This window comes from Coloeus monedula, assembly GCF_965178545.1.
Source record: "Coloeus monedula genome assembly, chromosome: 2".
In the NCBI taxonomy this organism is placed as follows: domain Eukaryota; kingdom Metazoa; phylum Chordata; class Aves; order Passeriformes; family Corvidae; genus Coloeus; species Coloeus monedula.
The window spans coordinates 79,576,550-79,604,184 of NC_138782.1; the positions used below are offsets into that span (position 1 = coordinate 79,576,550).

The 27,635-nt window shown below is 36.5% G+C and overlaps 1 protein-coding gene across 1 annotated transcript in view; it reads left to right on the plus strand.

Moving 5' to 3' along the window:
* The window catches only part of MMS22L (MMS22 like, DNA repair protein), a gene marked incomplete at both ends in the record, with an annotated part of 88,753 nt that overhangs the window by 6,355 nt on the left and 54,763 nt on the right, over positions 1 to 27,635 (plus strand). The window contains 10 exons of the mRNA XM_082276758.1: positions 2,084 to 2,171; positions 2,268 to 2,445; positions 3,619 to 3,712; positions 5,674 to 5,804; positions 10,367 to 10,480; positions 12,271 to 12,450; positions 17,811 to 17,873; positions 23,245 to 23,364; positions 23,787 to 24,007; positions 26,424 to 26,933. Of these exons, the coding sequence (XP_082132884.1) occupies positions 2,084 to 2,171; positions 2,268 to 2,445; positions 3,619 to 3,712; positions 5,674 to 5,804; positions 10,367 to 10,480; positions 12,271 to 12,450; positions 17,811 to 17,873; positions 23,245 to 23,364; positions 23,787 to 24,007; positions 26,424 to 26,933 (1,699 nt within the window). The remainder of the gene's footprint in view (positions 1 to 2,083; positions 2,172 to 2,267; positions 2,446 to 3,618; positions 3,713 to 5,673; positions 5,805 to 10,366; positions 10,481 to 12,270; positions 12,451 to 17,810; positions 17,874 to 23,244; positions 23,365 to 23,786; positions 24,008 to 26,423; positions 26,934 to 27,635) is intronic.

Consider the following 27,635-nt stretch of genomic DNA (forward strand, 5'->3'; position numbering starts at 1 on the left):
TAAACTGTCTATAGTGTCTTCTCGTTACAGATGAAGTGCTAGTGTTCTATGAGTGGAAAATTTTACACATTACTGTTATTTTGTTTTGATATTGTCATGTTCTGCTGTTTAAATAATTGATGTGAATTTATCATCAAGCTTCTTTCATATGCAGTTGTTGATAGTATCTTAAAAATCTAAATTTTTTGACGTAAATGGTAATAGCCTGTTTTAAATTACATTTGAACTTCGATATTGTAGCTGGACACCAAGAAACTGTTCTGTAGTTCTTTTTTTCTCTTAAATTTAAGCACCTGTTTGGTTCTCTTCGCTTCTTTGTATCCTGTTCTTCCACTTGTCAAATGAGCTAGTAAAATGAAGAACTTGAATTTTGTGCTTTGCACCAGGCTTTCTTTCTGAATCAGAGCAAGTTACTGATTCAGCTGTGACTCAGTTCCCTATAGAAGTGGGCTAGTAGTAGAAGGGTGTATAAGGATTGAAGTATTTAAAGTGATCAGGCAGGGTGATGCTAGGTATTATTGATGTCTTAAATAAATGTGCTGTCACCACTGTTTAAAACCCCAGTTAAGAGTTTTGGCTCAGTAAATCTATGTTATACTCTGTGTTTATATAGATACCAATATTGTACATTTGATTTCATTTCCTATCAGTCTTGATGAGCTTTGAATACTTCGTACTGAGAACAGTGTAATGTAGAAGCCACGTAAAAAATACTGTAACAAAATTTTGCTTAAGCAAAACTTCTGAGGAATTTAGAATACAGTATTTGTTATTGCTACAAATCAGCAGTAACATCTACAGATAATTACTTTAGAACAGAGTGAATCGATCCTCTTAAACTTGTGGTTCATTACCATGGCAGATGCTATGGCTTCTGACGTGGTGCAGGTAGGCTGTACACTGGAATATTCTGGTATTTGTACCAGTTGATTTGCTTTGCCCCCTGAGTGTTGTTGCTCAAAAGATATTGAGATAAGCTTGTATGCACAAAGCATTATTTGTGGGGTCTGTAACAAGTGACTTATGTGAACTTCCAAGTTAAGGGGAGAAGATGGGGGGAAACAAAAGGGAGAGTGAGAGCAAGATTAAAAAAAGGGAAGACTCCCCAGTGGTCAGCTGGGGAGAGGAGCAAAGACAACTGTCTTTCCCTGGATGTGCAGTCCAGTGTAGTAGGTGACCAAGAGTTTGCCCTGCATCTCCTCTAGTGTGATAGTTCCATTTGGCCCTGCTAAAGGTCCTCGTTTGATGCTTGTATTTAAGATGCTCTCAATAATCAGCATGTGTGCAGTCAGACTGCTTGGTAAGCCTTTGTGTGTATATATATTATTGGGCAATAATTATTTGGTATTTAAATGACATATTTGGTTTGTTATGCACCAAGTTTCATCTTTCTCTAATACAAGCTGAAAGCTACAAGGCAAGGTGTAGGAAAAAATAAGGAGTGATTCTCACACAGTGGCAATAACTTCCAGTGAATCTCTGCTCTTATAGGGGTGTTTGAGCTTGCAGGTGCTAGGTGAGGATGGTAACACCATAAGAACTGCTTCAGAGAACAAAGGAAAGGAGACATATAGTCAGAATAACTGCCTGAAAGGATACAGAGCTGCAAGTGAAAGGCAGGATTTGTGAATGGGTGGCTCTTAGCATTATACATCTGAAGGTTCTGTGCAACAATGTGATGCTTCCAAGGAAAAGTTACAAAGTGTATTTACAAATAAGTCCATCAAGAGAAAAGGGGGCTGATAAACTGTTTTACCAATGTCTTTACTGAAGGTGTCTTGAAAGCAGTCAGGAAGCAGGGCAGTAGGGCTGAATGATTTCTTCTAGCACTCAGTACTGCCCTCACCTTTCCTGCGGGCCTTTTTTTCTATCTGTATCTGGAAATGTGCCTGAGATGGTAAGATAAAGAATCCCTCTGGCAAGATGACATTTAGAAGTGGGTGTTTACCATCAGTTACCTCCCAGCTTGTCCTCAGAGAGTGTCTTTGCAGTGGTTTGGTTTAATTACTGTGGAGAATGCAAATGTTAAACGAGCCGTGGTGTGGTCACATCTGCTTTAAGCTATTGATCTCTTTTACTTCAGGTCAAGCTGCGCGCTTGCACTCTGAAGCAGAGAGCATCAGGCATCAATGTCTTAAGTTTTTGCACTATGTGAAAGTTTTCATCTTCAGGTGAGATTTACACACATTCTACTAACTTGAGTATCAAGCTTTGTGTAGGTGATTATTACTGGTTTTCTGATTCTGTGTATTTTTGTCTACATTCAGGTATCTGGAACCCCCTAAGGTGGAAAATGATGGAATGCTCCATCCTTATGAAGAACTAGAAGCTCAGTTACCATCGGTGTTGGTGGAAGAGCTTCATGCTTTGACTGTGCACACTGGTCACCTTTGTGAACTTCCTAGTAATGTTCTGGCAGCATTTACTATTCAAAATCAGGCAAAGGTTGATGTCTCTTTAGAATTTTAATTTTTTATGTGGCATTATGTATTCTTGATAAATTCATAAATTTTGGCTTAATATAAGTTAATCTTTCTGGTTTGGGTTTGTTTTTTTTTTTTTCTATATTGAGTGCCATCCTTTACTTGGCATACACAACTAATGAGATCTGGATTTGCTGTTGATGTTTTTATTTATCTATTTATTTTCATTCTATAGCTTTAGAATTCTTCCTATACTATACAAATGATAGTACCAGTTACAGGTAGATAAGTAGGCTTGAATTAGCATAGCTTGTTTAAAAAAATTACTTGGTGTTTGTCTGTAGTAATGTTTAAAATTTCTGAGCTTCCCAGTAGGAGGGGCATTTTTTAAAAAATACATTCTGAAACCTGACTCAGAATGGGTAAAGATCTTGTATACAAAGAAAAGTGCAGATGTGGAAGGAGGCACGGCAGCATTAAACACTAGTGAGGTATACACTGTTAGGATTTGTGCATACACATATCATAGCTAATGCTTTCAAATCTTTTATAAAGACAAGAAAGGAATTTCTGTCTTATGTTGTATAAATTAGTATCTGGAGAGGAATGATCAACTGAGAAGCAGCATTTTGAATCTTTTTTTGTTTAGCTTGTCAGTAGGGCCACTGTTGAGCTGATGAAAGAAACAGTAATTTCAAGTAAACTCCAAAATTTTAGTATTCTCTTCCTTAAAGTTATTTCAAGAGCTCACTTTAGCAGTTTGTGTGCTACCTAATACTTTTCTGTAAAGAAAAGGTTAACTAAGGGTGTTGTAATTTGTGAAGCTTGAATCAAAACTTGATAAATAGCCTCTTACGGACAGAATTGTAATGAAATTTTTTTGTTTGTTTCTTTTTTTTTCTTGAACGGAATGGCATATTTGTATGTTACATTTCATTTGATCATAGATATCCATAATGTTCTTTGCAGGCCATCTTAGAATGTCAAGTCCACCCATTACTCCAGCACCTGCATGTTCTCCCCTAAACCGTGTCCCCAAATGCCACACCCATATGTTTTTGAACACTTCCTGGGATAGTGATTCCACCACTTACCTGGGCAGCTTGTTCCAAAGCCTGGACCACCCTGTCTTAGTACAGTATTCAGAATTCACTAAAGAAATGTTAAATATAAGTAAATGTATTTCTAATTACAGGTCTTTCCTCCATCGTGGCACTTACTACATCTCCATTTGGATATTAACTGGCTAGTATTAGAAGTTCTTCATGTACTAGGTGAAAAACTGATGAGTAAGTATGCAGGCTTTTTTCTTGAACTTAATTCTTTACATATGACTTACCTAGTTTTCCCATCTTGATTTGTCCAGAATCAAAACTAATTATGGTGGTTTTTAAGCATAGCTGTATTGAATGGGGTAAACTCAAATTTGGTAAAGGTAGGTTCTTTGTGACTCATCATGTGGCTCAAATTAAATAAAATTGTATTAGGAATTTGTTCCGTCAGAACAAAGATCACAAAGTTCATACTCAACTGGTGCAACATACTAAATATTTAATAACAATGCACTTCTTGACATCACAAATAAAAATGCGTTTACAGATATCCAGAATGCATAACAGTGAATTTGATGAAAACAGTGTAGGAAGTGTCCAGGGATGGACCAGAACAAGGATTCTCGGAGGAGAGAACCTGTATTGTTAACCATGTGGAACACTAAGAAAATATTGAGCAAAAGAAGCCTCAGTCAGGAAAGTTTATAAAAGTACAGCAAGAAAAGGGCAAGGCAATATCTTTTAAAAAAAATTTTATAAGGCTTTAAAAGGGCAAAAAGTAAGTTGATAAGAGTAAGCTGTTCATTGAAGTTAGATTAAAAAGGTCATAGAATGCAATTGTAAAACTAAATTTCAGAGTAGTTCAGTTTGCTGAAGAACTGTTAAAATACAGAAGAGAACTTCATTTGCTTTGTGAGGCTTATATCTATTTTCCATGTCTATTCTACCAAAATAAATCACAAAAGTGTGTTTTCTTCTATAATCAGTGTGTCACTGCAACCATACCTTCCCTCATGCCTCCCAATTATAAATTGTCAATATAAATTCCAACAGGAATTGCAACAGTTGAAGTGATGTTGAGGTATAGAAAGAATGCAGTATATGTTTAGGCCAGTAACTGGTGTTGAATCTGAACACTTGGATTAGCTTTTGCCTGCTCCGAGCGCTGTCACAACACAGCCTTGCTCACATTAACACATTTTCTCTGTTTCTGCATGTCTGTGTTACTGGATAGTGTATGGGTTGGCTTTCTGTTCTATAATTCTAAGTTTCTTTTATGATCCATTGTGGGATAGCCTGTTTTCCTTTTTTAGAGCATTTTGGAGAAAGGGTAATGAAACTGTTGAAGGAAAGGTATTCTCCAGAATTCAGTATTTATTTTTAGATAATGTTCTGAGTAATAATGCAGTAATCTAGCTTTGTAAGACAAAGCTCATGATTTTTAAGAATAAAATTTACTAGTTGAGACAGTAATATCTCTGCATGTATTATCTTGTATTCTTATGTGCCTTTTAGAATTCCTTAGGTTTTTATCTTATTCTGTAAAGTGTTCTGAGTGGAAACTTCACACTGCCGAGACCAGTGGCAGGATAGTGGGCTCAGGGCTTCACCTTACATTTCCAGGAATAAAATACAAGCTCATTCTACGTATCATCTGCTCCACTGGTGTCAAGGGGGTTGTACTGTTGAAAAGCTTGTGGGATAAGATCTTGCAGCCTCTTAACTTTACCATTTCATCTGTTAATGCCTACAAATGCTCAAGTTGGAACATGATCATGCCAGCTTTTTACATCAACACATCCAAAGGAAAGTGTTAGACCTCTCCAGAATTGTTTGTCATCAGCTTGCATATCTGCAAAACATGTCATGATTCCAGAACATGCGCACTGGCATGTGACAAAGTGGAACTTGCAGATAAATAAATCTTTATTCCTCTGCAAAATCTGTGCCAATAAAAGGCTGTAAAGTGCCAAGCTTTTTTACTGTCAACCTGAATAATACCAGATTTCCGTGCAATGATGAAGGGATTATCTTGAATTTAGGATGAGCTTTCTCACATGAATTTATAAATTAAAATTACATACAGGTCAACAAGCCCATTCTAAAATATATATGTATTGGAAACGAAATCCTCTCTGTCTTATATTCCTACAGCCAGACCTGAAACTAAACAGTTCTACTTTTCTTCTGCGTTTTAGGACAAGTTGTATATGCTAACCATTTCATAAATCTAACCGGAGAGAATTTAACCAGTATCAGTTTATTTGAAAAACACTGTGGAAATCTCATATCTGATTTAATAAGCTTGGCTATCAACAAGTATACGAAGGTAACTCTTTTTCTTTGTATAGAACATGGGTACTTAGATTCTTGTACTGGGAACCATATGAATTGGGTATTGCACCAGTGCATAGATGACTTCTTACTGCTTAGTTCTAAATGTTACGTATGGCTTTGTATCTCCATGTTTTAAAGAGTGTTATTTGTTAGGAGCTCAAATTGTGTTATATTTATTCATGACCATCTGGCAGTTGAATGAGAGAGTAATATTGAAATGCACTGTGTACAGAGCAGAAGTGAGTGCCACATTTCCTAAGTTCAGTATTCCAGGTTTAATGCCAAACATGGCACAGTCTAAAAGGTTTAGATAGATGCAAAAAAAAAAAAAAAAAGTCTTTTCAAACTCTCTCAACAGGAACAAAAAGAGAATAACACTAATCCTGGCAGTAAGCTAACTGGACACTTAGAGAATGTCATATTACAGTTTATTGTTGCAGTGTGCCTGTTTCCACCACCTCATCTTTTTGTTACAGCACTTCTGCATTTGTCATGGGAAAACTTGTCCATCTCTTCTCTTTTTCTTTTTTCTTTTTCTTTCCTTCTATAGCTGCAGTATTTTTCTCACTTGTTTTGAGCACTCCAAAGCTAGAAAGTCGTAATAACTCCCTATAGCAGCCAGTAAAAGAGCTGTGTAATCTTTGTGTCATTGTGAAACCTGCTTGAGATAGACATGTGTGGTCCATAATGCAGAGCTGAACTCTGAGAAGAAGTAGCAGTGACCACTGTATAATTTATATTTTCCTAGTACAAAAACGTAAAAAATAGACTCCCTCTTCTTCATATTACTTTTGAGGGTGGGAGGAATGGCTGTACTAGCATTTGATAACTGTTCTGTTAAAACACCTTCATGTAGAGAACTGTTACCTTTTAAAATCAGTATTGATCTATTAAATTATCAGATAATACTGCGAATTTGTTCAGGTTTGACCAAATACATCCTCTGAGAGAAGGCAGGCCACAACCAGCCCTCCCCCACCAGGTTCGGGAAAAATAAATTTTCCTCGAAGGAAAGTGAAAGAGATAAAAACTATTTATTTAACAAACACACAGGAAAAGAATAATAATGCTAAATGATAAAACCTCTCACTCTGCTGAGAGAAACCTGGGAAAATTCTGAGTCCTTCCGTAGATCTCTCTCTCCCCCTCCTTGGAGCTGGGATGGGGTGGTGGGCCCACCTCCAGGGCCAAGGCCTCAGTGGAAATTCCTCCTGAGGCATTCTGATGTTGAAACAGTCCAGAAGAGAAAAAAAAGAAAAAAAAACAAAGTCCCAGGAAAACAAAAGTTCAACTCTGTCTCTCTCCGGAGAAAAAAAGAAGCTGAAAAACTGGCCAAAAACAAACAGGGTCCTTTCCCCACTCCTGCTCTGCTGCTGCAGCTGGAAAAAAAAGTCTCTATCTCTGTATGACCTTGAACAAGCTGCAAACTGCTTTGAAGAAGTTTTGCTCAGGTTTTCCTCCTCCCTCTCAGCCTCAGTTTAAAAGCATAGAAAGGCACAAAATTAATTCCTGGGCATGGGCAGCGATAGGGGATACACATCACAAAGTCACCCCAAGACATTCCACCCCTTATCTCATATCATTGGCTCAATGCCCAAAAAGTAATTTCTCCCCTGACAAAAGGCAAATAGAGGAGAATAATGTTTTGTAAAAGAAAGTTCAAATAGTATCTGTTGAACATTTTGCTTGATGGTAGGCTTGGAAATGACAGATGATAAAATGACAGATTTGACGTACTTTTACAGAGCCACATTACAAAGAGAGAAGATTGTTCTGCCACTGCTTTTTCTTAAGCTCTCTCTAGGTGTGGGCCACAGCTCAAATTAGTTCTATTTGACGTTAATTTCTGAAGCGAAGCTTGCACTTGAGCTGGTGACTCCTATAGCATGCTAATCATTGCTAATGATGGAAATAGCATCCCTTAAAATTGTTGAAAATGCAGCTAATACCCCTAGTAGGTGACACCATCAGCTCATCACTAAAACATGTCCTTGGGCTTTTGGCTGAAAACATTCATGAGTGCAGCTCTTAACATTTATGGATATCTCTGGAAAGAAAGACATAAACTCTAGTCTTCCAGACTGATATTTTCAGATTGGTTTCTTGGGCAGCTCTGATATTAAGATGCTTGACTTGGATTGTGTACTGAGCCCAGTGTGCTCTGAGACATATTTGCCAGAGAAATACTTATCTGTGGATATCTTCTGTCTTCAGCAGCCACACCTGTGGCACCAGAGCTTTATTGTCCCAACGACATCACAGTTTGGGGTTTTAAACATTCTTACCAAGATGCTGAACTGAGGATGTTGCAAGAGGAAGTCCAGAATATCTCTGAAAACAACATATCTTGGCTATCCTTAGTCTAACCAATATCTGTATCATGTCTTGCTTTGCTACTACTACCCAGAGTCTATCCTAAATGGATACTGCACATTTCCTGCAGAAGAGATCCTGCGATCTTGTAGAATAGCACAGTAACAGATGCAAACAGTAGATGAAGAAACCCTGTTGAAGAAACCTTGCTGCAACAACTGATAGTCCACCTAGAAAGCATGAAACTCATTTGTAAGATAGTTTCTATGCCTAAAAATTCTATAAAAACCTCCACTGTTACAGTAATAAGTAGACTGCTCATTTCCAATGGGTCTCTTTTGCTCTTTTGTGGTGAGTCATAACCAGAATTATTTTTGAGGCACTTCAGTTTTGGGAAGTTAGTAATTAAATAATGAATTTTCTAAGAGACTTTAGTGGTCATACTGTTTATTCTCAAGATAACATTTACATTAAATTAGTTCAGGTTGTTGAGGGATTCCTGTAACAGATCTTTAGCTAAAAGTGTGGGGAGAGAGAAGGCCATGTGAAGTACTGTGAGTATATGTGGAAAACGAATAAAGAATTATTTAAAATAGGTCTACCATGACAATTTCATAGGATAAACAGGATTCTTGAGAGAGAAAAAACAAACTGTGTCGCATTTATATATACATGCAAGTTCATATTTATAATTAAATGTTCAGTATTTAAACCTGATTTGGAGCTGTATGAAACTGTAGTTGTAAACATATTATTATGTAACATATCATATGGATGATAAATAAGAAGTTTGCATCCTAATAGAATATTATACAGATTTGAAACTATTGGTGAGGTACTTGTTCTAATTGTGAAAATGTGGGTTTTTAGTCATTCACTCCCACTTCTGTAATGTCTCACACAGCCACTGCTGTCATGGGCATTGCATATTTTGATATAACTTTTAATTTACACTATTAGGTTTCCAAATTTAGAAATTATTTTAAGTGCCGGTATGATTTGAGAATAGTGCATGAATGGATCAGAAAAAACAGAAGGATATAAAAACTCAGGATCCATCTCATCAGATGTAGATGTCTAGGAGTTAGTTGGCTAAACTAGTCACCTGAGGTACTTTTTATTGTCATGGAAGGATAACAACAGTTCTGCAATGAGTGAGATTAATTACTCTCTAGGTACCTATTCCCCTCTGTTTGCTTTAGAGAGGTGTAGGTTGATTATTCGAACTTGGACTACTCATTGTTTAGGGATAAAATGAGTATAAGCTGCTTTGTCTTCACTCTTTTCTTTCTACATTGTGTCCTTGCTGAAGGTAAAAGGTGCTGAATTATGTTATTTAAACAAAGCTTTTCACAATTTTTGCCAGCTCTGAATACAGTTCAGTGGGTTCATGTGTCTTAGGATAGAATAAGTATAGTTTTGTCTATAGTATGATTATTTCAAATACAGTTCTGGTAGATCATGAAAACATAAAAGCATACAGAGATTTTTTTTTTATGTATTTAGCAGTTCCTTTTGCTGTTTTGTTTCACAATTCAGGGAATGTAAAATTGAAAGATGAATCACAAGAAGACTGTTTTGCATTTGAAATGCATCAGTCTGAGTGAATTTTGTTAAATATGGAATAGTAATCAAATAACGTACATGACTTGAAATATGCTGTTTTCTGCATATTAAAAGAATGCCTTGCAGTAAATTTACCGAAAAGCAGATTTTGTGAAATGTTGTGGGAACATTAACATCCTCATGCCAACAACAACATATTCTACTAGCATTATGCCTAGTCATTAAGGATTTTTCAGTTAAAAATAACAATAATAGCTATTAAATAATTTGAAATCTTTTTCTTCTCAGGAACATAAAGAAAATCTAATCAATCATTTTCTTTTCCTTACTGTCAGACAATGAATCAGTATTTATTGTAATTTCTTTTCATTTAGAACATGGAATGCTGTTTTTATTCAATTAAATGATGTTTGAGAGTGTATCAGAAGAAACTAGGAAATAACGCAACCTGTAACTTATATAGAATTGGGAAAGAGTCTATGTTGTATGAGAGAGATATTTTGGATGTTAGTGAAATAATTCACCTTTGAATGTGTAATTGTAACTATATTATTTACCTGAAAAAAAAAAAAAACCTCAAACCAAACAGCCAGGACTAGAGGAAATATTGATATATAAACCACAATTTTAAAAATAACACTTCTGTGAATAGTTTTACTCTATATTCTCTTTCAGGTGCGACCTTCTGAGGCTCTTACTAGTAGCCATTATCCATGTACCTGCATTAAAGAACTATGGATTCTACTTATTCAGCTGCTGGACCACAGAAATAAAGGGTCTTATACAGAGGTAAAGGAAGAATATTGTTATATGTGCAGTAAGGCCACCAAATGTTCCCATATGGCCATGAACGTGCAGATCTGATGGTAGAACTGAACCTCGTATTTGCTCCAGGAGAACTGCATGCTAACTGATGCCTTGGGCCACTGTCTTGAATGTGCATGAAGTCCTGGTTCTAGGTTTGCAATGTACTGTTGGATTATGACCTAGGTCATTGATAAGGAGTGCTCTCAGTGCTAAAGAAAGCAAAGCAAAGGAATAGACTGTGAAAGTTCCATTCTTTTTATGGAAGAAAAAACCACAGCCATGTTTACTTATTTTTTTTAAAAATTATTTGCAATTTTTGTGATATGTCATGCAATGACTCATCTCCAGGCATTAGAAATATGGGTACAGTCAGAACAATGATCCAGCTAGCCCATGTTTCTGTCTTTGTTACCCATCTATACAAGAACAGCCTGTGTATGGTTTTGAATCTTGTAGTTACTGACTTCTCTAGATGCCTCCTTATATTTCTGTTGGAAATCAGCAAATCATTACCTGTTCTTCTTTGTTATACCAGTACAACCTTATATGCCTCTTCAGTTTGTTCTTTTTTTATCTGATATATCCTACTTTCTGCCTTTTGTAGGCTGAAGAGTCTTACTTCTTACAGTAATTGTTTTTTTCAGGTGCCATTGTTTTCCTGTGGTCATTGTCACCCTTCTCTGAATCTCTTTCCACATTACCATATCCTATTTTGAATAACAGAGTGCCAGGATTGCATGCAGTATTTCAAGTATGGGTTAGGAGGCCATGTGATTTTATACATTGCATAATGATGTTTTCTGTTTTGTTCTTTTCCTTTGCTGATATTTTCTAGCATTTTAATTTTTCTTTCTTTGATGGTTGGAATTGAATTGATGTTTCTCTGAATGAATATTAAGAAGTGGAAAAATCCTTTGAAAGTTTTCTGAAGTAATCTTTATAAGAACCAAGTGGCCATCTGTGCTATGAGTACAGTTCACTTAGTACAGAATTAAGTACTTCACAGTAGAGGGTTTGCACTGATGGTTGTTTACTTGTTAATGACAACACATATAAAGGTGGACAGCACAAGTGAAACTGTGTTGCTGTTAAGCATTTGCACTGGCAGTAGCACTTTGCAGCTAAGTTAGCATCAGGACCCAGGTAAGGTGGGTGAAATACACGTGCAAAGAAGTCCCAGAGAGCTTCGTTAAAACTAGGAAAGATAGGCAAAGCCTGTAAGAAATAGTAATATTGTGTTATAGACAAGGGTCTGAGTCAAAGAGAATTAATCAGTTTCTCAGTGCTGGAACAGACTGTGACAAAACAGAACTTCAGTTTGCTGTCTTTCAGATTGATTCTCTACCATCTACTATATTCCTTTTGGTTAGGTTAGTCTGGAACTAGAAATTTTTCAAAAATATGCTATAACAAGTCTTCATTAAAGAACTCTAACCTTTCTCTTGTGAGTGTTGGAGCACCATCCTGTCTGCATGTCATCAATCCATCTGCTTGTAATTTTGCCTGTGAAGTATTGCAGTGCATTCTTGCTGGTGACCCAAGCTTGTCCTTTCACATTGCTTTCTACTGACATTTGAGAGGGGACTTTCGAAGGTAGCCCTGAGTTTTCTGTGGTAACACTGACCACTGCTTTTTGTTATTTTCTTTAAATGGCTCATCTTGCTTGTTCTCTGTAAAAGCAAATTAATCAATAGGACAGTGTTGTAGAGGAAATTGTTAGCATAGGTTTTGTTATTGAACACAGTTCAAATTAACTTTTGTGTTTTCTACAGGGTTTCTGGAGCTTGATGAACACAACCCTAAAGAATATCTTTGAACGGCCAAGTACTTCTGAAAGTGTGTCTGGGTTTGAAGCAGTTCCATGTAAAGACCCACTGAGTTTTAGCTGGTGGATTATGAGTCATCTGGCACCACTCTACCAGTTCGACCGTAATGGAAATCTAGATGAAAAGGTGGGTATGCTTTTTTCTAAATACTTAAGAGTTATTATAATTGATTTTGATCTCTTTGGTTATTTTTGTTGACAGAAAACAGTTTGTTTTCTAATGCAGGAATTTTCATACTCTTTAAAAGAAGTTGGTTTTAGGTTTGTACAAGTTGGTAAATGTTCTAGGAGCCCCAGACACATTCCTGTTATACACAAGATATTCAGTAGAGAGCTGCATGAAGGAAACTTGAAATATCCCAACTAGTTAGTAGCACATATACTTAATGATGTAGCATATGTTTTAAGACTGCCTGCAGCATAAATGCTTCACTGGGTTTGTTGTTTAGGAATTGAACACATTCGTTTGTGCTGTATGAGGTATAAACCTCAAACATTGACTGTGTAATTATTAATGCCACTTATTTTTTTGAAGTGGTAGCTCTGCTCTGGATAAATTTCAGTCTGTCTGTCTGTCTTGCATTGCCTTTGCATCACAGCAATAGCATCGTAACATGCATATATATTTGTGTATACAGCTTAATTTTTATGTTGGTGTGCTACCAAAAGACACTGTCTAATGACTTAAAGTTTCAGTTTAGGAAACTTGCACTTGCTGAGGCAATTCATCCATTTTGAGATGAGAGGAAGCTTATTAGAAGCGAGTGAGATAGATGAAGATGCAGAAATTGGGGGTTTTGGGGTGGTTTTGGTGTAGTTTGTTTTGTAGTAGGTTTTCACTCTCCAGTAGTGCTTTTTGAACTAGGGAGAATCTGGTCATGCCATCTTCTGTTGCTCTTCCTTCTGTTCTTTTATACTGTTATTGTTACTCTTTTTTTCTGTTTGTTTTGGTTTTGATTTTTTTTTTTTTTTTTTTGGCAGGGGAGGATGTTGGTGGTCTTCTTGTTTGGTTGGTTTTGGGGTTTTTTTGTCTGGTGGCTTTTTTAACCTTTCAGCTGCATTGCTCATATTCCCTAATTTGCCAAGCATAAGCTCTGTATGGTGTCTTCCACAAACTGGGCTTAATTGCCCTTTATTGTGAATTGTCTTATTTGTAATTTAACGTGCATATTAAAACTGGAAAGGCTGTACCCTCTTTCTGTTAAAATCTGTCCTGTGATTTCCATTCCTGATTTAGGAGGAAAGGTTAAAACCTGGAAACGTGTTTGCGAACTGTAAATCTATAAAAAGAGAAGAATGATCACATTGGTTGAGCAATTTGTTTTGATAACTTAAAATCCTTCTCCTTGTCTTTAGATTTTTAAAAGCATTAGTATATAAACAGAGAATGAAATAAAAATGTTGAAATTCTGTGAATACTTACAATCCTAAGAAAAATTAGATTTTCCAATAAAATTAAGAATTAGTTGGGTTTTCTGATCTGCAAATTTGTAAAAAAAATTTAAAATATAGCAAAGGTGTGCTTGAATACTTAGTTGAAAAACTCATGAGCGTGTCTGTTCGCTAGAGGACTTGGCCCATGTGGGATGCTTATGCTGCTTCTCTTTGCCAGTTGACAAATCCTTTAGGATGCCATGGCTGGCAGCTTGTTATCATGTGGCAGAATGAAGCAACTTCTTGCACATTTATACAGTGTAAAGTTGCAGACCAGGTCTGATTGCTGCACTGCAGGTTGTCTCAAGTTTCCCTTGGTTTTGCCCCGCTACTACGTGGGTGGGAGAGGGACAGAGTCCAAAGCGTATTATAGAGGGACCTTGGAAGATAGAATAACTACACTCACTCTTTCTTAGAAAGCGAGGAAAGGTTATTCCTAAGTTAAATACAGAAATCACACATTTGTACTTGGTTTCTTATATTTAATGCCATAATCCAAATACAGTGATACTGATTACTTTGATCATTGTGGCTTTTTTCCTATAACTCACACTGATAGATACTATGTATTTAGCCTCATGAGAGATTTTTTTTTTTTTGCCCCAGGCATGATATTATTTACATAAGCCAAGAAAAGATGTAGAATGGAAAAAAGGATTCCTGTTGTTGTTCTTTTAAAGTAGGAATCTGAGACACAGTGACAGGAAGTGACTTGCCCAAGATTAAATATTAATTTTTCCTTAGAGCCTACCTGGGAGAAGAGACTTTCCAAGTCTTGATTTGTAAATCATGAGACTATCCTGTGCATGCTCCTCTTGATGTTTCCAGTAGTCTTTATGTTCAAACTGTTAGCTGTACTTTGTATTTCTGAGTGTTACTTTGAGTTTGTCCAGGGATCCCTGTTCTCGTACAAAAGAAATCTTATCAGTATCATTAGGGCCTTTTCACCCACAGTAATATAATCTGTCATAGACAGTTAATAGTAACCATCCCTTTAGGTCCTGTCCCCCTCCTTGAATTGCAACGTCAAATATTTTTTGAACATTATAAGGTAAAATAGTCTGTGATATGAATTTGTGAAGTCAGTAGAATTACATGAGGACTCAATGTAGTCCAGTGTAGTCCTGTTTTGTTGATTAAACATCTGATGCAATGGCTTTGTGACACATGCTTTCTTTTAATTAACTGTGATCAGAAGTGGGAGGGTGATGTGTCATAATGATGGTTATTCATATGCTCTAGCAAAAATTGCCTCTAAGCCTATGTCATCTGTGGAAGATTTTCAATTTTTTAATGTGGTCTCCATGGCCGTAAGGTTGTTTTGAAAGCTTTTAAAATTCTAAATAGGTTTCAGACTTGCTTCTTTTTATTTTTTCCCTTTTAGCTCATATAATGCAATTTCAAATATGCAGTGGTTCATATATATTGAATATATATTTCACATACATGAAACCACATTTTTAAACTAGAAAATTTTGGACAGATTTCTTAGAGACTGTTCGGTACATGTCTCTTTCCATATTCCCCTGTTCAGGTCCCACTTCACTCTTCTGAAAAGCAGGATTTGTATATTTAAAACTCAAATGGGACCTGATGAGAAATTTGCTACTTCTGAACGTTGCAGGGGTCAATTTTAATATCCTATGGGCTAAGGTAATATAGGCAGAGTTACTTGGGGCTAAGAATTCTTGCCTTTGAATAGAATAATCTGAAATGACTGTGTGGAAAGATATGCAAACATGGACTTCCAGCTAAGAAGCCTAATATTGCTTTTCCAGGTTAGTCCTTGCAAAAGTTTCTTTCTGCAAATTCAGCTCAAGCTTTGGTTTTAGCAGCACTTCTATGCACTGTAAGGTCTCTGGGTTCTGTTGATTTTTAGGATTCTCTGGGGGTGGAGGGAGGATGTTTTAAGCCACGAGGTTTGGAGTTGAAGATGTAGATTCTACATATTCTTTGACAGGGATAGACTGTAAACAATGGTAAACAGGTGCTGTGCTGTATTGCCGGTGCAGTAGGGAATACTGTTTGGATCTAAATCGATTGGGATTTAAATGAGACAAGTCTTTTAAAATATAGATACAATTGTAACTAAAAAGAGTGCAGCAGGTGGTTGGTGCCCATCCTTCCTGAGTTTGGGCTGAACCTGTGTGCACTCCTGTAATCAATATCCCAGGTGGTGTCAGGAGTTTGCCCTAGATTGCTCCAAGATCTTGTAAGGTGACCTGCAGACAAGCTGGAGCTTTGGCAATAAACACCTGCTGTATAAAACGTGTCCTTGGTCTATGGTACTGCTAAAAACATGTGCTAAGCAGATTGATCCAAACATTCAGTGCTCTCATAGATATTTAGTGTTAACTCTAATATCTACTCATGGCTGCTAAAACTGGCGTTTTAGTAGTTCCTTAGCTTTACTTGAAATCTGCAGTAGGATGTTGCCTGTGTGTAGGTATTCACATAACACCAGGCTCTAAAATACAGCAGTCAAAAATCTGATGTAAATACTGGCCAGATCTGTCTGGAAATGCTGGTTGTGTACTTCCTGGATTTACTTGTTATTGAAGTGCTGCCTTTACTCTTTCGCTATCTATTGATGCAATGTCCTCTCCTGACAGGGTGCTAGCTCTGGTTTCATGCTACAGAGCCTTAGGCATCAGTAACAGCTTAAATCCTGTTCATCACCCCAGGCATGATGTGCCATCTGCTGTTCTGGCACAATTATTAGTGTCCCTCTTCTGTGACCTAAGTCAGGCCCTGTTCCTTTTCTCATTCTTTCTTCTTCTCCTAAAGCTCTGTGTTGATTCACTGTTCTTGCTCTGAGTCCCACAAACAGAAGTACCAGAACTACTGAGCAGTGGCATGCTACAGTTGTGAGGGCAGACAGAGGAGCTGTCAGGATGAGGAAGAAGCAGTGTGTATTTCTTAACTGATATGAGTCAAGTTCCTGAATCATGCAATTACAACTTTAGTGTAACTTTCTGTAGATCTGTCCTTTCATTTATATTTGTTCCATAAACAGTCTATGGACTGTGACTTGATAACTATTGTCTTTCAGTATTCTCTTTTTCTTGTGGTGCAAAAATGTAAAGTCACCAAGTAGTCAAATACTGTTGGATGAGTATTAGTGCATTTTTTAAAAGAATTTGTTTTTTAAATTATCTTGGTACTTTCTGGAGTTCTGTGTGAAACTGTCACCAAGTCGCACCATTGACTAGTTTGATCAGTAGTGGAGGAGGATGGAGCACAATGGTGTCGCTGCTGGAAAGTAGTTATATTTCAATTACCAAAGCATAAAATGCTCTTTATTGTAAGTTCTAAACTGATGTTTAAAGGACAGCTATCTGCAGAATAATGTACAAGGCTTAACAGTTCTGGTAGTGGAGGAAACAAGTAAGGCAGGACAATGATGGAAGTACTATGTTCACACATCTGCTTATCTACAGAAGCTATATACATAGCTGAGATGATTGTTGGATCTCCTAGAAATGTAAATGTGTTGGCCTGGTTGCCTTTTCTTTTTTCTCGAGAAAATGGCCTTAGTTGCAAAGCCTTCTACCCTTTTCTTTTCCACTTTGCATAAATAAATGGAAAAGAAAAAAAGCAAGAAAATGTGAGATTGTACATTTTTTCCCCCTCTTACCCCTTATAGCTTCCTTTTTACAGAACATTAGAGCAAGAAACTGTGAGACATACTGCTTGGACTAATAAAAAATGCCTGAATGTTTTGCTTCTCCATTAAAAGTGAAGGCTGGGATTGCAAATGAGTCACTTAAAGTGGTTGCATACTTTTTGTTTTTGGCAGTTTATTAGCTTTCTGAGGGCTAATTTTTGGGACAGATATCGATTACTTTCATATAACAGAAAAGCTCTTTTTGATTATGACTACAGTATGCTGTCGTGACATTAAATATTTCTGGAAATATTTTGCCTGCTTACTTTCATGTTACTACACAGTGCTTCCTGTAATAGATACAAATGCTGTTTCATGTTGGTAATTATTTTTCAGAAACCTGTAAGGGATACAAATGCTATTTCATGTTGATAATTATTTTTCAGAAACAGAAGGAGTCCAATTGGAAATTTGTGGAAGAACTCCTTAAAAAATCCACTGATGCTCAAGTAAGTGTGTCAAGGAAAGAATAATGAACAAGGAAAGTGTCAGGATGCTTTCAGGAAAATAGAGTGCATGGAACAAAGTCCAACTAACAAATGTATTTTTGGAGTTGTAGTGTTTTTATCACTGGTAAATGAACAACCTTGACATAGCTGAACTATGACAGTGTACAGTTCCCTCCTTGTTAGCGGTTCCACTTGCTTTAAAGTGCTTGTGCTTGATGCTAAATTGTCAGATAAAGAAAAAAGATAATTATCCTGGAAGGGTAGTATATGGCTTCTCAGACAAGATGTATTCAGAATAAGAACAGGATGCTTAGAAAATGTAAACCAGATACTGAATGTAAGGATATCAAGTTGAGGAGACATGATGGAGGAGATAGTCAGTTGCATTGAAAATTCAGCTATATCCTCATCACAGCAGGAAGGTGACTTGCCTTGCTGAGCAATTTGTCTTACAGGCTTGAATCAAACTTTTACTGATAAGGTTCTAGTTTCTGAGCACTCATTTCATACCTTATCATTTTTCTTTCTGCAGAACTGTTAATGCAATGCTTCATGGCCCAGAGGTCAGAATTGACCTCCTTTTAATATGCTTTTAAATATGCTGTTCATAAAGTTTTTTTAAGTAAGTTACATTGTAGCTCTGTAAATTTGTTCTGAAGTTGCATGGTACAAATTGCAAATGTTGTATCAGCAATGCCTGTAAAAATAATTTATTTGTGTATGTTTAAGACAGCATTAAATGTTTCTTTTTTCATTTGCTCTATGAAATTTATTTTTTCATTTGGTGTATGAAATTAAGAAAAATCCTGCAAAGTTCTGTTGTTGAAAGCAGAAGGGGAATCAGTTCTTTCAATTTTTTAAGTTATTATAAATGTCTTGTTTATGGAGTAGCAACAACTAGTTAAAGCTGGAATGTAGAACAATACTTGTTACAACTATGATTTCAGCAAGAAAATATTTGTGGTTGTTAGGAGAGTTGAAATGATAGCATGATGTTTCAGGTTTTTATTACTCTCTTCATAAACTCTAATGCTTGGTTATGTGGTCTTTCAGCTTAAAAGATTAACTCTTTTTGAATGATTTTACAGTATATGACTAAAAATACAAACTGTGCATATACATTAAAACCACAGTGATGATTTTACTTATTGGATGCTTACCATTCTGTGAGAGAAACTGGAGAGATTTAGATAAGATCCATAAAAACTGTGAGTAGCTTATTAGCCACCTTCCTATGTTGCATCTTCTGTATGGCAGCAACCTGAGACACAGTAAAAAGACATTTGTATTTAACGTTCTTTTCTTCAAAATAATCCCCTTTTCTTGTGAGTGTTTATTATTTTGAATAAAGCCTACTTTGAAGCTGAACATTCATAAAATACACAGTTTTTGATGCTTCTGTTAAAGTATTGAACTGTAGACAGTTTAGAAAAGGAAGTTAAGTGGCCAAGTTCAGAAGACTTGCATATTGAGTCAGTCATGATACAGTAATATGAAGCAAATATGTGTTTTAATTTCCAAAGGCAACCATTGTTGGAATTAAAACAAACCCTCATTTGCCAAAGACATGGTTGTAACTATTACCAACCATCTAAGGAGCCCATCTAGTTTATTTCCTTTTTTTATTTGTTCATTATTTTTTCTTGCATTATGAAGTTAGCTGCCCGAGAGGAGTGCTCCTTGGGGGACATTAATTCCTATATGTGCATGCACGAGTGAATGTAGTACTTTATTAGAAACTACATCCTGCTCCCTACCCCTGCACAGCAGCCTTCTTGACAGTGTCTAGGAAGGGGAATTCCTTTCCCAGTAGACATGTCTATCTCCTCTGTTGATTTGGCAGCTTCAAGTGACCACTCCTACCTTTTATCTTATGCTTTTGCATCTCTTAGGTATTGTTAAGTCCAGAAACTGTAGTAATGAGAAGCACAATGAGATATCAAGAAGTCAATAATGAAATGGAACATGGAAAAGCGGGAAAAAGCAAAAGAAAGCAAAAGTTGATAATAGTACGCTTTGAATGAACAGCAGGACAGAATTGATGATACTGCCTATTAACACTTGGCATGACTTTGTTAGTAAATCCTATCTGAGCCATCCTTTTCAGCATATAGACTGTTATCTACTAAAGATGCACAGCAATAGCTGTGCAAAATAAACTAAAAGAAATAATAGTGCTGAATCACCTATTTGCTAGAGAGGGCTGGAATTGGTAGCTAAAAACTTCATTTTTAGGTATATGGGAACTTAAAAACTAATCATATTTACTACTCTGTTCATCAACCTCATAATCTTGTGCTTGTTACTCCCTAACTTCCCTAGAGCTTCTAGACTGTACATGCTCAGATGAATGGCAATTTACACTGAATGGGAGGAAATTAGAAGAAATCAAGTATGTGTAGTTTTGTGTGTTCAAAAGCGTCTGAAAAAGGTGCAGAACATACATCTGTTATGTAAATTGATAATCTCTCTCCTGTCAATGACTGTTAATTTCTCTTCATGTGAGCTTCAAATTCCATGCTGTGAAAAGATGGTTTAATAGGCATTGTTGCAGCCATTGAGGGTAACAGAGCATCATGAAGCAGCAGAAGCTGGAGTTAGCTTTAACATCCTTAGGACAGCTAATTACTGGAATACAAAAACGCCTAATCAGTGTTAAATCTGCAGCATTTCTTCAGTTTCAGTAATACTGTTGCATCTAGTTGTCCCCATGTAGGCAGTAGAGAGCCTAAGGCATGTTAATCCATGATATGATGGATTTTGGATGATGAAGACCACTTGAAGAAGGTGTTGCATGTCCAGGTGAAGGTGGTAGAGGGGTGCTGCAGTGCCCTGCTCCAGATAGGGACTCCTTTAAGGTTACAGTCATCCTGCTGCTGAGCAAGGAAAAGATGTTAAGGTGCTGTTCATCTTACGGGATCAATAGTGATGGGAAGCAAAAACACCCTGTGAGAAGATACGAGCAATCATGGATACCTAGGCAAGTGTAGTGTGCTGCTTCCTTGGATGTATCCTTTCAGCTTCAAACAGTTGGCCAGCAGCTGAGTTCTTCAGCCACAAATCACTCTCTATTTAAGTTGTAGATGGATGAGTTGAAGAAAATTGCTCATGTGAAAAAACTCCCAGTTCTATCACAAAAAAGGGCATTTTTGGGGAAACTAGTTGCACGAGGTATTTCCTACTTTTTTTGTAATTTGTAATTCTCTTCCAAAAGAAGGTGTATAATTCTATTTGTACTACAAAATGGAAATTGTTGTAGTAGTAATGGTATCGTAACTGTACTTGTCTACTAGGCAACATCAAACTGACTAAATTTATGGGTTGTCAGTGTAAGAGGCATTTGTGTTTATGAAGTTTTATTGTGAGAATCAAAAGCTTTTTGGTTCTCAAGAACTAATAGCAGTCTGTCTTTAAATTAGACTTCTCATTTTGGAAAATAAATGCTTTGTGCTGTTTCATTTCTGCCTCAATTTTGTTATATTTTCACTGTATTTTTTGTTTAATTCTGCCTTAAAAGAGGTAGAGAAATATTTCTTGGATTTCTAGGAAAACCAATTTTGTTACTACATAGGAGGTCATAAGAGAAAAATGTTATGTTTAGATAGTACTATCATTTTGATAGTATCTGGTGTTCCTCCCTTCTATGATAAATTAAAAGCTGACTACCTCAAGAGTTCTGATAGTATTTCCAGCAGTGCAGGAGACCATTTTAAGCAAAAGAGCAATGAGAGAATCCATTAATCCCAGGGATATTTGAAGTCTGGATAACTCTTTCATATTAAATTTGAGATAAAGCCTTCAGTGCTATCTTGGTTTTGGAAACTGTTTCTAAAACTGTTGTTAGACAGATAAATAATGGCTCTAATTGAAGCTGCTCAGCTGCAATGTTTATTGTTGAATTACTTTAACTGAAGCAGTCATTGTTTGTTGAATTATATCCTAAACATAACCCTAGACACAAAATACAACTTCAAGACTAAGCATTCCCTTCCTGAATGTTGTGTGTTTTGTTTTTTGGGGATTGTTTTGTTTTGAAGTTTTGTGGGTTTTTTGGTTTTGGTTTTTTGTTTGGTTTTTTTTACATCCTTGTAACCCAGTAGATCCCTCTAGAGAAATAGATATGCTCAGCTGCAGGTTTTTTGTTTTACATCAAGACACCTGTTTTTATTCATTAAAAAAATAGCAGCTATTCTGTCCCTTGGTTTTGGTGCGAGATTGTTATCTTTTGGGAAGTCTACTGATTTCATAGTTATGTATAAAAAACACTTGAGTATCACCTTTCATTTGTAGGCATTTTTATTACATTTGAATTATGATTCTGTATATTTTTAATGAGTCTTTACTGGAAAGTTACTTTCCTATTTCATTGGGTTCTGTATCTTACACATAATGTCTTGAATATATAATTTTCTATGGCAACTGAAAATGTCTTTTCAATTTTCAAGTTGTTTTAGGAATGGACCACTTTAGAAGCATGCCCTACAATAATTGTTCATGAGAAGAGAAGGCAGACTTGGTTAGAAGTTATTGTGGGTGATTGCATAATTGTTTGCAGTGTTGTGATAAAGTGTAGCAAGTCAAGTTTTCCATATGAATGTAATAGCCAGGTAGAGATGAGTTAATGAGTGAAACTCATTTGTGTGACATTGAAAACAGGAAAAAAAGCCACTCCAAGACACAGTAAGTCATAAGAAGTAGCACTGTAAGTCATAGAATCATGGAATGTTTTGGTTTGGAAGGGACCTTAACGATCATCTACTTCCCACCCCTTTGCTATGGGGGAGGTGTTAGACCCACACATGTAAAAGTCTACCCTTAGGACAACTGCACACAAGTTGGTCCATTAAACCACTTTTGCAGGCAGTGGAGATAATAAAGCCCTTACAGGAATTATGCTGAAGTAGATGCCTAGAATAGGCTGGGTTAAACACATGATTTCAGCCAGAGCATAGAGCTCTTAATATTCTACATCTAATGAAAGTTCAGTTTTGTTGCTACCAAAAGCTGGATGAGAAGAATTCCACTTTCATTATCCCACAGTTACAACCTGAATGCTTCACTGCATTCAAATTGTTTGGCATTTCCTATTTTCTTCCCTGTGAACTTTTTCAGAGGTCCTTTCCAACCTAAGTGATTCTGTGATTCTATGATTCTGGGATGAGCTACTGCATTGGCTGGTTTGCAGGGTGCAATTGTCAGCCTTTATCTTTGAGTTCATTGCATGAATTAGCAGATGCATTTACTCAACAGTATATAATTAAAAATAATTTTTATATTAGGAAATTACTTTGAACAGTCTGGTAGTATTGGGTTTATGTGTAGATGAGGTGACACTCCTCTCCTACAATTAATTTCTTACTTCCTTTTCAAGACTGGTGTGTTAGAAGAACAGTTACGAATGCATCTTCAGTGCTGTTTGACTTTGTGTAGTTTCTGGGATTTGAACTTATCTATTGTCACCATACTCTGGGATTATTACAGCAAGAATCTGGTAAGTAGATGAATACATAAAAATGTAGAATTGCATGTAGATAGTCCTTGATTTTTGCTGATTAATTCTGATTTTCCTGTAGCCAAGCTTGATTGCTGTACTTCTGTAAAACTACCTAGTCAATGGCAGTATCCCTAAATTTGCTATGTTTATTTAATGAAATCATGTTTAAATTTGTTATGGTCCATTACATTATGAAATAATAGAATATGATAATTTATTTCAACTCTTATTTTTCATCAGGACTACTCAGTTTAAGATCTTGTAAAAATACTTTGCACACAGTTACAATGCATTTTTATTGTTTTAGCTGAGGTAGGAACAATATATCCTTTTGTTTGTGTGGAGGAGTGCATCTTACTGCCTTCGAAATATTGGCATTTATTGTTATTTATAGTATTTTCGGTTTTCATCTATTTCAGAACAGCTGCTTTACTGTTCCTTGGCTTGGTCTGAAGGATCTGGCAAATGTTAGTAAGACTTCTTTGTCAATGCTTGAGTTGGTGAAACGCTGCTGCTGCGAACAGCAGATCCCTTCTCTGTACAAGTCCAGCAACAGTTACTTCATTTTCCTCAGCATTTTGGCACGGATTATGAAAGAAGAAAACAATGGGGTGCATCCTTGGAAACAAATTAAAGGACGGTATGGATGCTATTTACTTTGTCTCATTTTGTAAGAAGTGTAGTGAGTCAGGGGCCCTTACAGCTACATGCAAGGCAGAGGGCACTGTGCTTATGGCAAAGTAAAGGGGGTGACAGATCCAGGGTGATTTATAATTTGAAGAAAGCAGTTGTTCCCTGAAGTTTCTGTTGCCAGCTGAGGCTGTCACTGGGTCCAAAAATCACCTTGGCATTCATGGTGTGTGATGATTTACCTCGTCCCACTGGCCAGGAATTTGGTAGACTGGCAACCAGTGCAGTGGTACAACTCAGTTGCCAGACAGATAATGTAATTAAAGCACAGAAATTGTGTTTGAGCTGGATGTAAGCCATGTGTTGTTCAAGAACATGCAGACTGACACTTGCTAGACCTGTATTTTCATTTAAATATTTCACTTCTTTTCAGTGGTTTTCAAAATTTCTCATAGTATTTTTGTGAGGATTTAAATTTTTCACTTAATTTTGAAACATACTAATTAAGTACAGTCAGTCATGATATAAAAAACCGTAAAATATATGTGCTCTAAATTAAACTCTTGATGTTTTAGATGCTTACTGAATCCATGAGACTTTTCTTATAGTAATGAGGATAGCACTTGTAATGATTAATACAGACTTGGTAATTTTTTTTCATTAGATAGAGAAAACAGAAAACAAAAATAGTTTTGGTTTAGGGTTTTGAGTTGTTTAAAAAGATTTTATTAAGTATTAATAACATAAATTAAAGTTCTATTAAGCATTAGTAAGTTCTTCATGTATGCAAGAAATAAACATTTAAAAATGCCCAGGTGTATACACACCTTACAAAGTTATGTGGTGTTTTTCTTCTAAGAAAGAAGGGTTATCTTGGCTATCAGAAAAAACAGTATGCCTAATGTCTATGTACACTTCAGAGGCTATTATAGTCACTAAATTTTGGTTTTATAAATCATTGCAACTATGTAGAAACAAATATGTTGTTGGATTCTGTATCAGTGTCTTGCTTTTTTAAAAAAAATTTTAATTAGCCTACTCTGTTCTTACTGAAAGGGAATTACACTTACATTTTTGTGCTATTATAGCTTGTTACTTTCCCTAATTTAAGAGGGGAAATAATAATACACAACACACAGTGTGTCAGTCTGCTTAACCAGTATTCATCATTTCTATCTTGAAAATATCAATTACACAAGTAGCAAAATTTAACAGTCTACAGCTATGATTTTGGGATGAACTCTGTTTTCAGCAGCTAACCAAGCATTAATGGATGCATGAAAAGCATATATGCTTGTCAGTAGTAATTTACTACTAAACAACATTAATTGGATATGCTGTAATTTTTGGTGGCTAGATTTGATAACCTCAACACCATTTCCAACTCTTTTCCAGGTGACAGAATAGGAAAACAGCACTTAGAGTTGTTTAATTACTGTATGTGGAACTTACTTTAAATTAAATGTGAAGGATATACCCGAAGTTTTAAACACAAAAATCAAAGAGTCAAGCTGTTTTCATCTTACTCCTCTGTTGTAGGAATGGTGACTTTCGTTTAAGAGTCCACATCCAAGCAAAGGTCCCAGAAAAGATCTGCTTTTTCCTTCTTGTCAACTGCTTTAAAATTTCGAAGTAGCAGTGCTTGTCACCATCAGCTGTGTATGACTTGAGCACTGTCCTATAAGCAGTACAGATAACGTTTCTTAACCTCTTCCTGCCTGGAGAGAGATTTCTTTCCAAATGCCTCAGCTTAGCTTGTCTGTTTTCTTTAGAACCCATCCATACCATAGGTGCGCAGTACAGGTTGATACAGACTTTGGCAAAGCACTGTGGAGAAAAGGAATTTTCCATCAGAAATCTTCCTTTTATTGCAGTGATGGCTTGGTAGGTGAGACTTTGATCACAGCAGCTGCTGCACTACAACATAACAGCAGAAACCAGTAGCTGATTTCCACGTGGAAATGAGGACGTTTCCAGGGAAGAAGTTGGTGTACCAGAATGGTTTGCTGCTGCAAAGAGATGCCACTTGACAGCTTCTCTTCCTAGGAGCCCTCATGGGCTAAACTTGATTGATATGAAGGCACAGTATGGGGGACACCCATCACAGACAGAGTAGAGAGAGTCTGCTCATAACATTTTGCTCCGCTTCTTACTAGAGGTTAGATAGGGGGGAAGGGTTAGGCTGCACCTCCGATTGGAAACAACGTGTGCTTTAAATTAGGAGCAGAAACTGAAAGAGCATGTTTGTTCCAGTAGCCATAAAAGTAATGAAAAAAAGAGTATATAAAATTTAAGGGTTACCAGAAGTGGATAACTGTAAACTGAAAGCATGAAAATACAGTTTTAGTCACTCAAGAAGATAGAAAATTGCATACTTTAAGAAACTTTCTCTTTCCTGGGTTTTTTTGTTTGTTTTTCTAATGTAGAATTTATTCCAAGTTCCATCGGAAAAGAATGCAGGAGCTGACAGAAGTGGGGCTGCAGAACTTTTTTAACCTGTTCCTCATGCTGGCAGTTGTTGCGGAGACAGAAGATATAGTGAGTCGGGTGTTGGATCTTTTGGATTTCCTGACTCCATCCTCCATCACCATGTCTCGGAGAGCTCTCATCTGGAGAGGTCATTTTGCTTTCCTTTTAATTTATGTTGAGAAGAACATGGACATTAGTGCCCTAGCCGAGAAAATCTCAAATGCTTTCCGTGAGAAGGCAAAGGAGTTTTTAGTAACCAAAAATGACTACACACAGAGACAAAATCTCTGGACTCTACTTTCAACCTACATTGATGGTGCCCAGGAAGTGTTTGAGACCAGCTGCTACTTGAGCCTTTCTGAGGAAAAGCTGCTAAATGATGGCTTTACTATGCTGCTGCCTGCGTGTCGAGGAGCTGAGCTGAGCATGGTCCTGAATTTTCTTCAGGTTGTTCTAGCCAGACTTCGGTAAGTTATTTAGTTAAGTTGTGGATATAGACTAGCATTTTGTTTTTAGGGTTAAACTGTAGTTCCTATTAATTTTTTACTGAAATTGAGTAAAAGGAAAGAGAAATCTCTGAAGGTCTGTGTATGATACGTTCAATCTCAAAACCCACCAATACTTCAGTGCATATAGAATCTTTGAAATGTTTCCTTACTATTTCAGATTAGGTTTGACATCCTGATATTTTGTTATGAATTAGTGTCTCTTTAGAAAGTCATCCAGTTGCTACTATTTCAGACAATATCATCTCTCATTTGATACAGGAAACGTAGAAATTATTGTCTGTGTTAATTACGTAAGTGGGGGCTGGGGAGTGGGTTTTTTTGGTTTTGTTTCTTAATTGAATATTATTCTGTTTTTCAGAGTTTTTGTTCTAATTTCTTTTTTTCATCAAGGTTGCATTCAAATACTACAGTTATGGAGATTTAAATACTTGTCTGGGGTTCGATGGGAAAGAAGGAAATCATATTTTACCACTTTCAAGCAGTTTTGCTTTGATGTACTAGTTCATTTTTCAACATCCACAGTGCCCTTCAATAAGCATATTTTTTGTCTGCTGATGCCTTTGAGAAGCAGTCCTCCAGTTTGAAGCCCAAACTGCTTTTTTTTCATAAGATATTAAGAGGCAGCTATTGATCTGCCATTACTTCAAATGTGCAAGACTG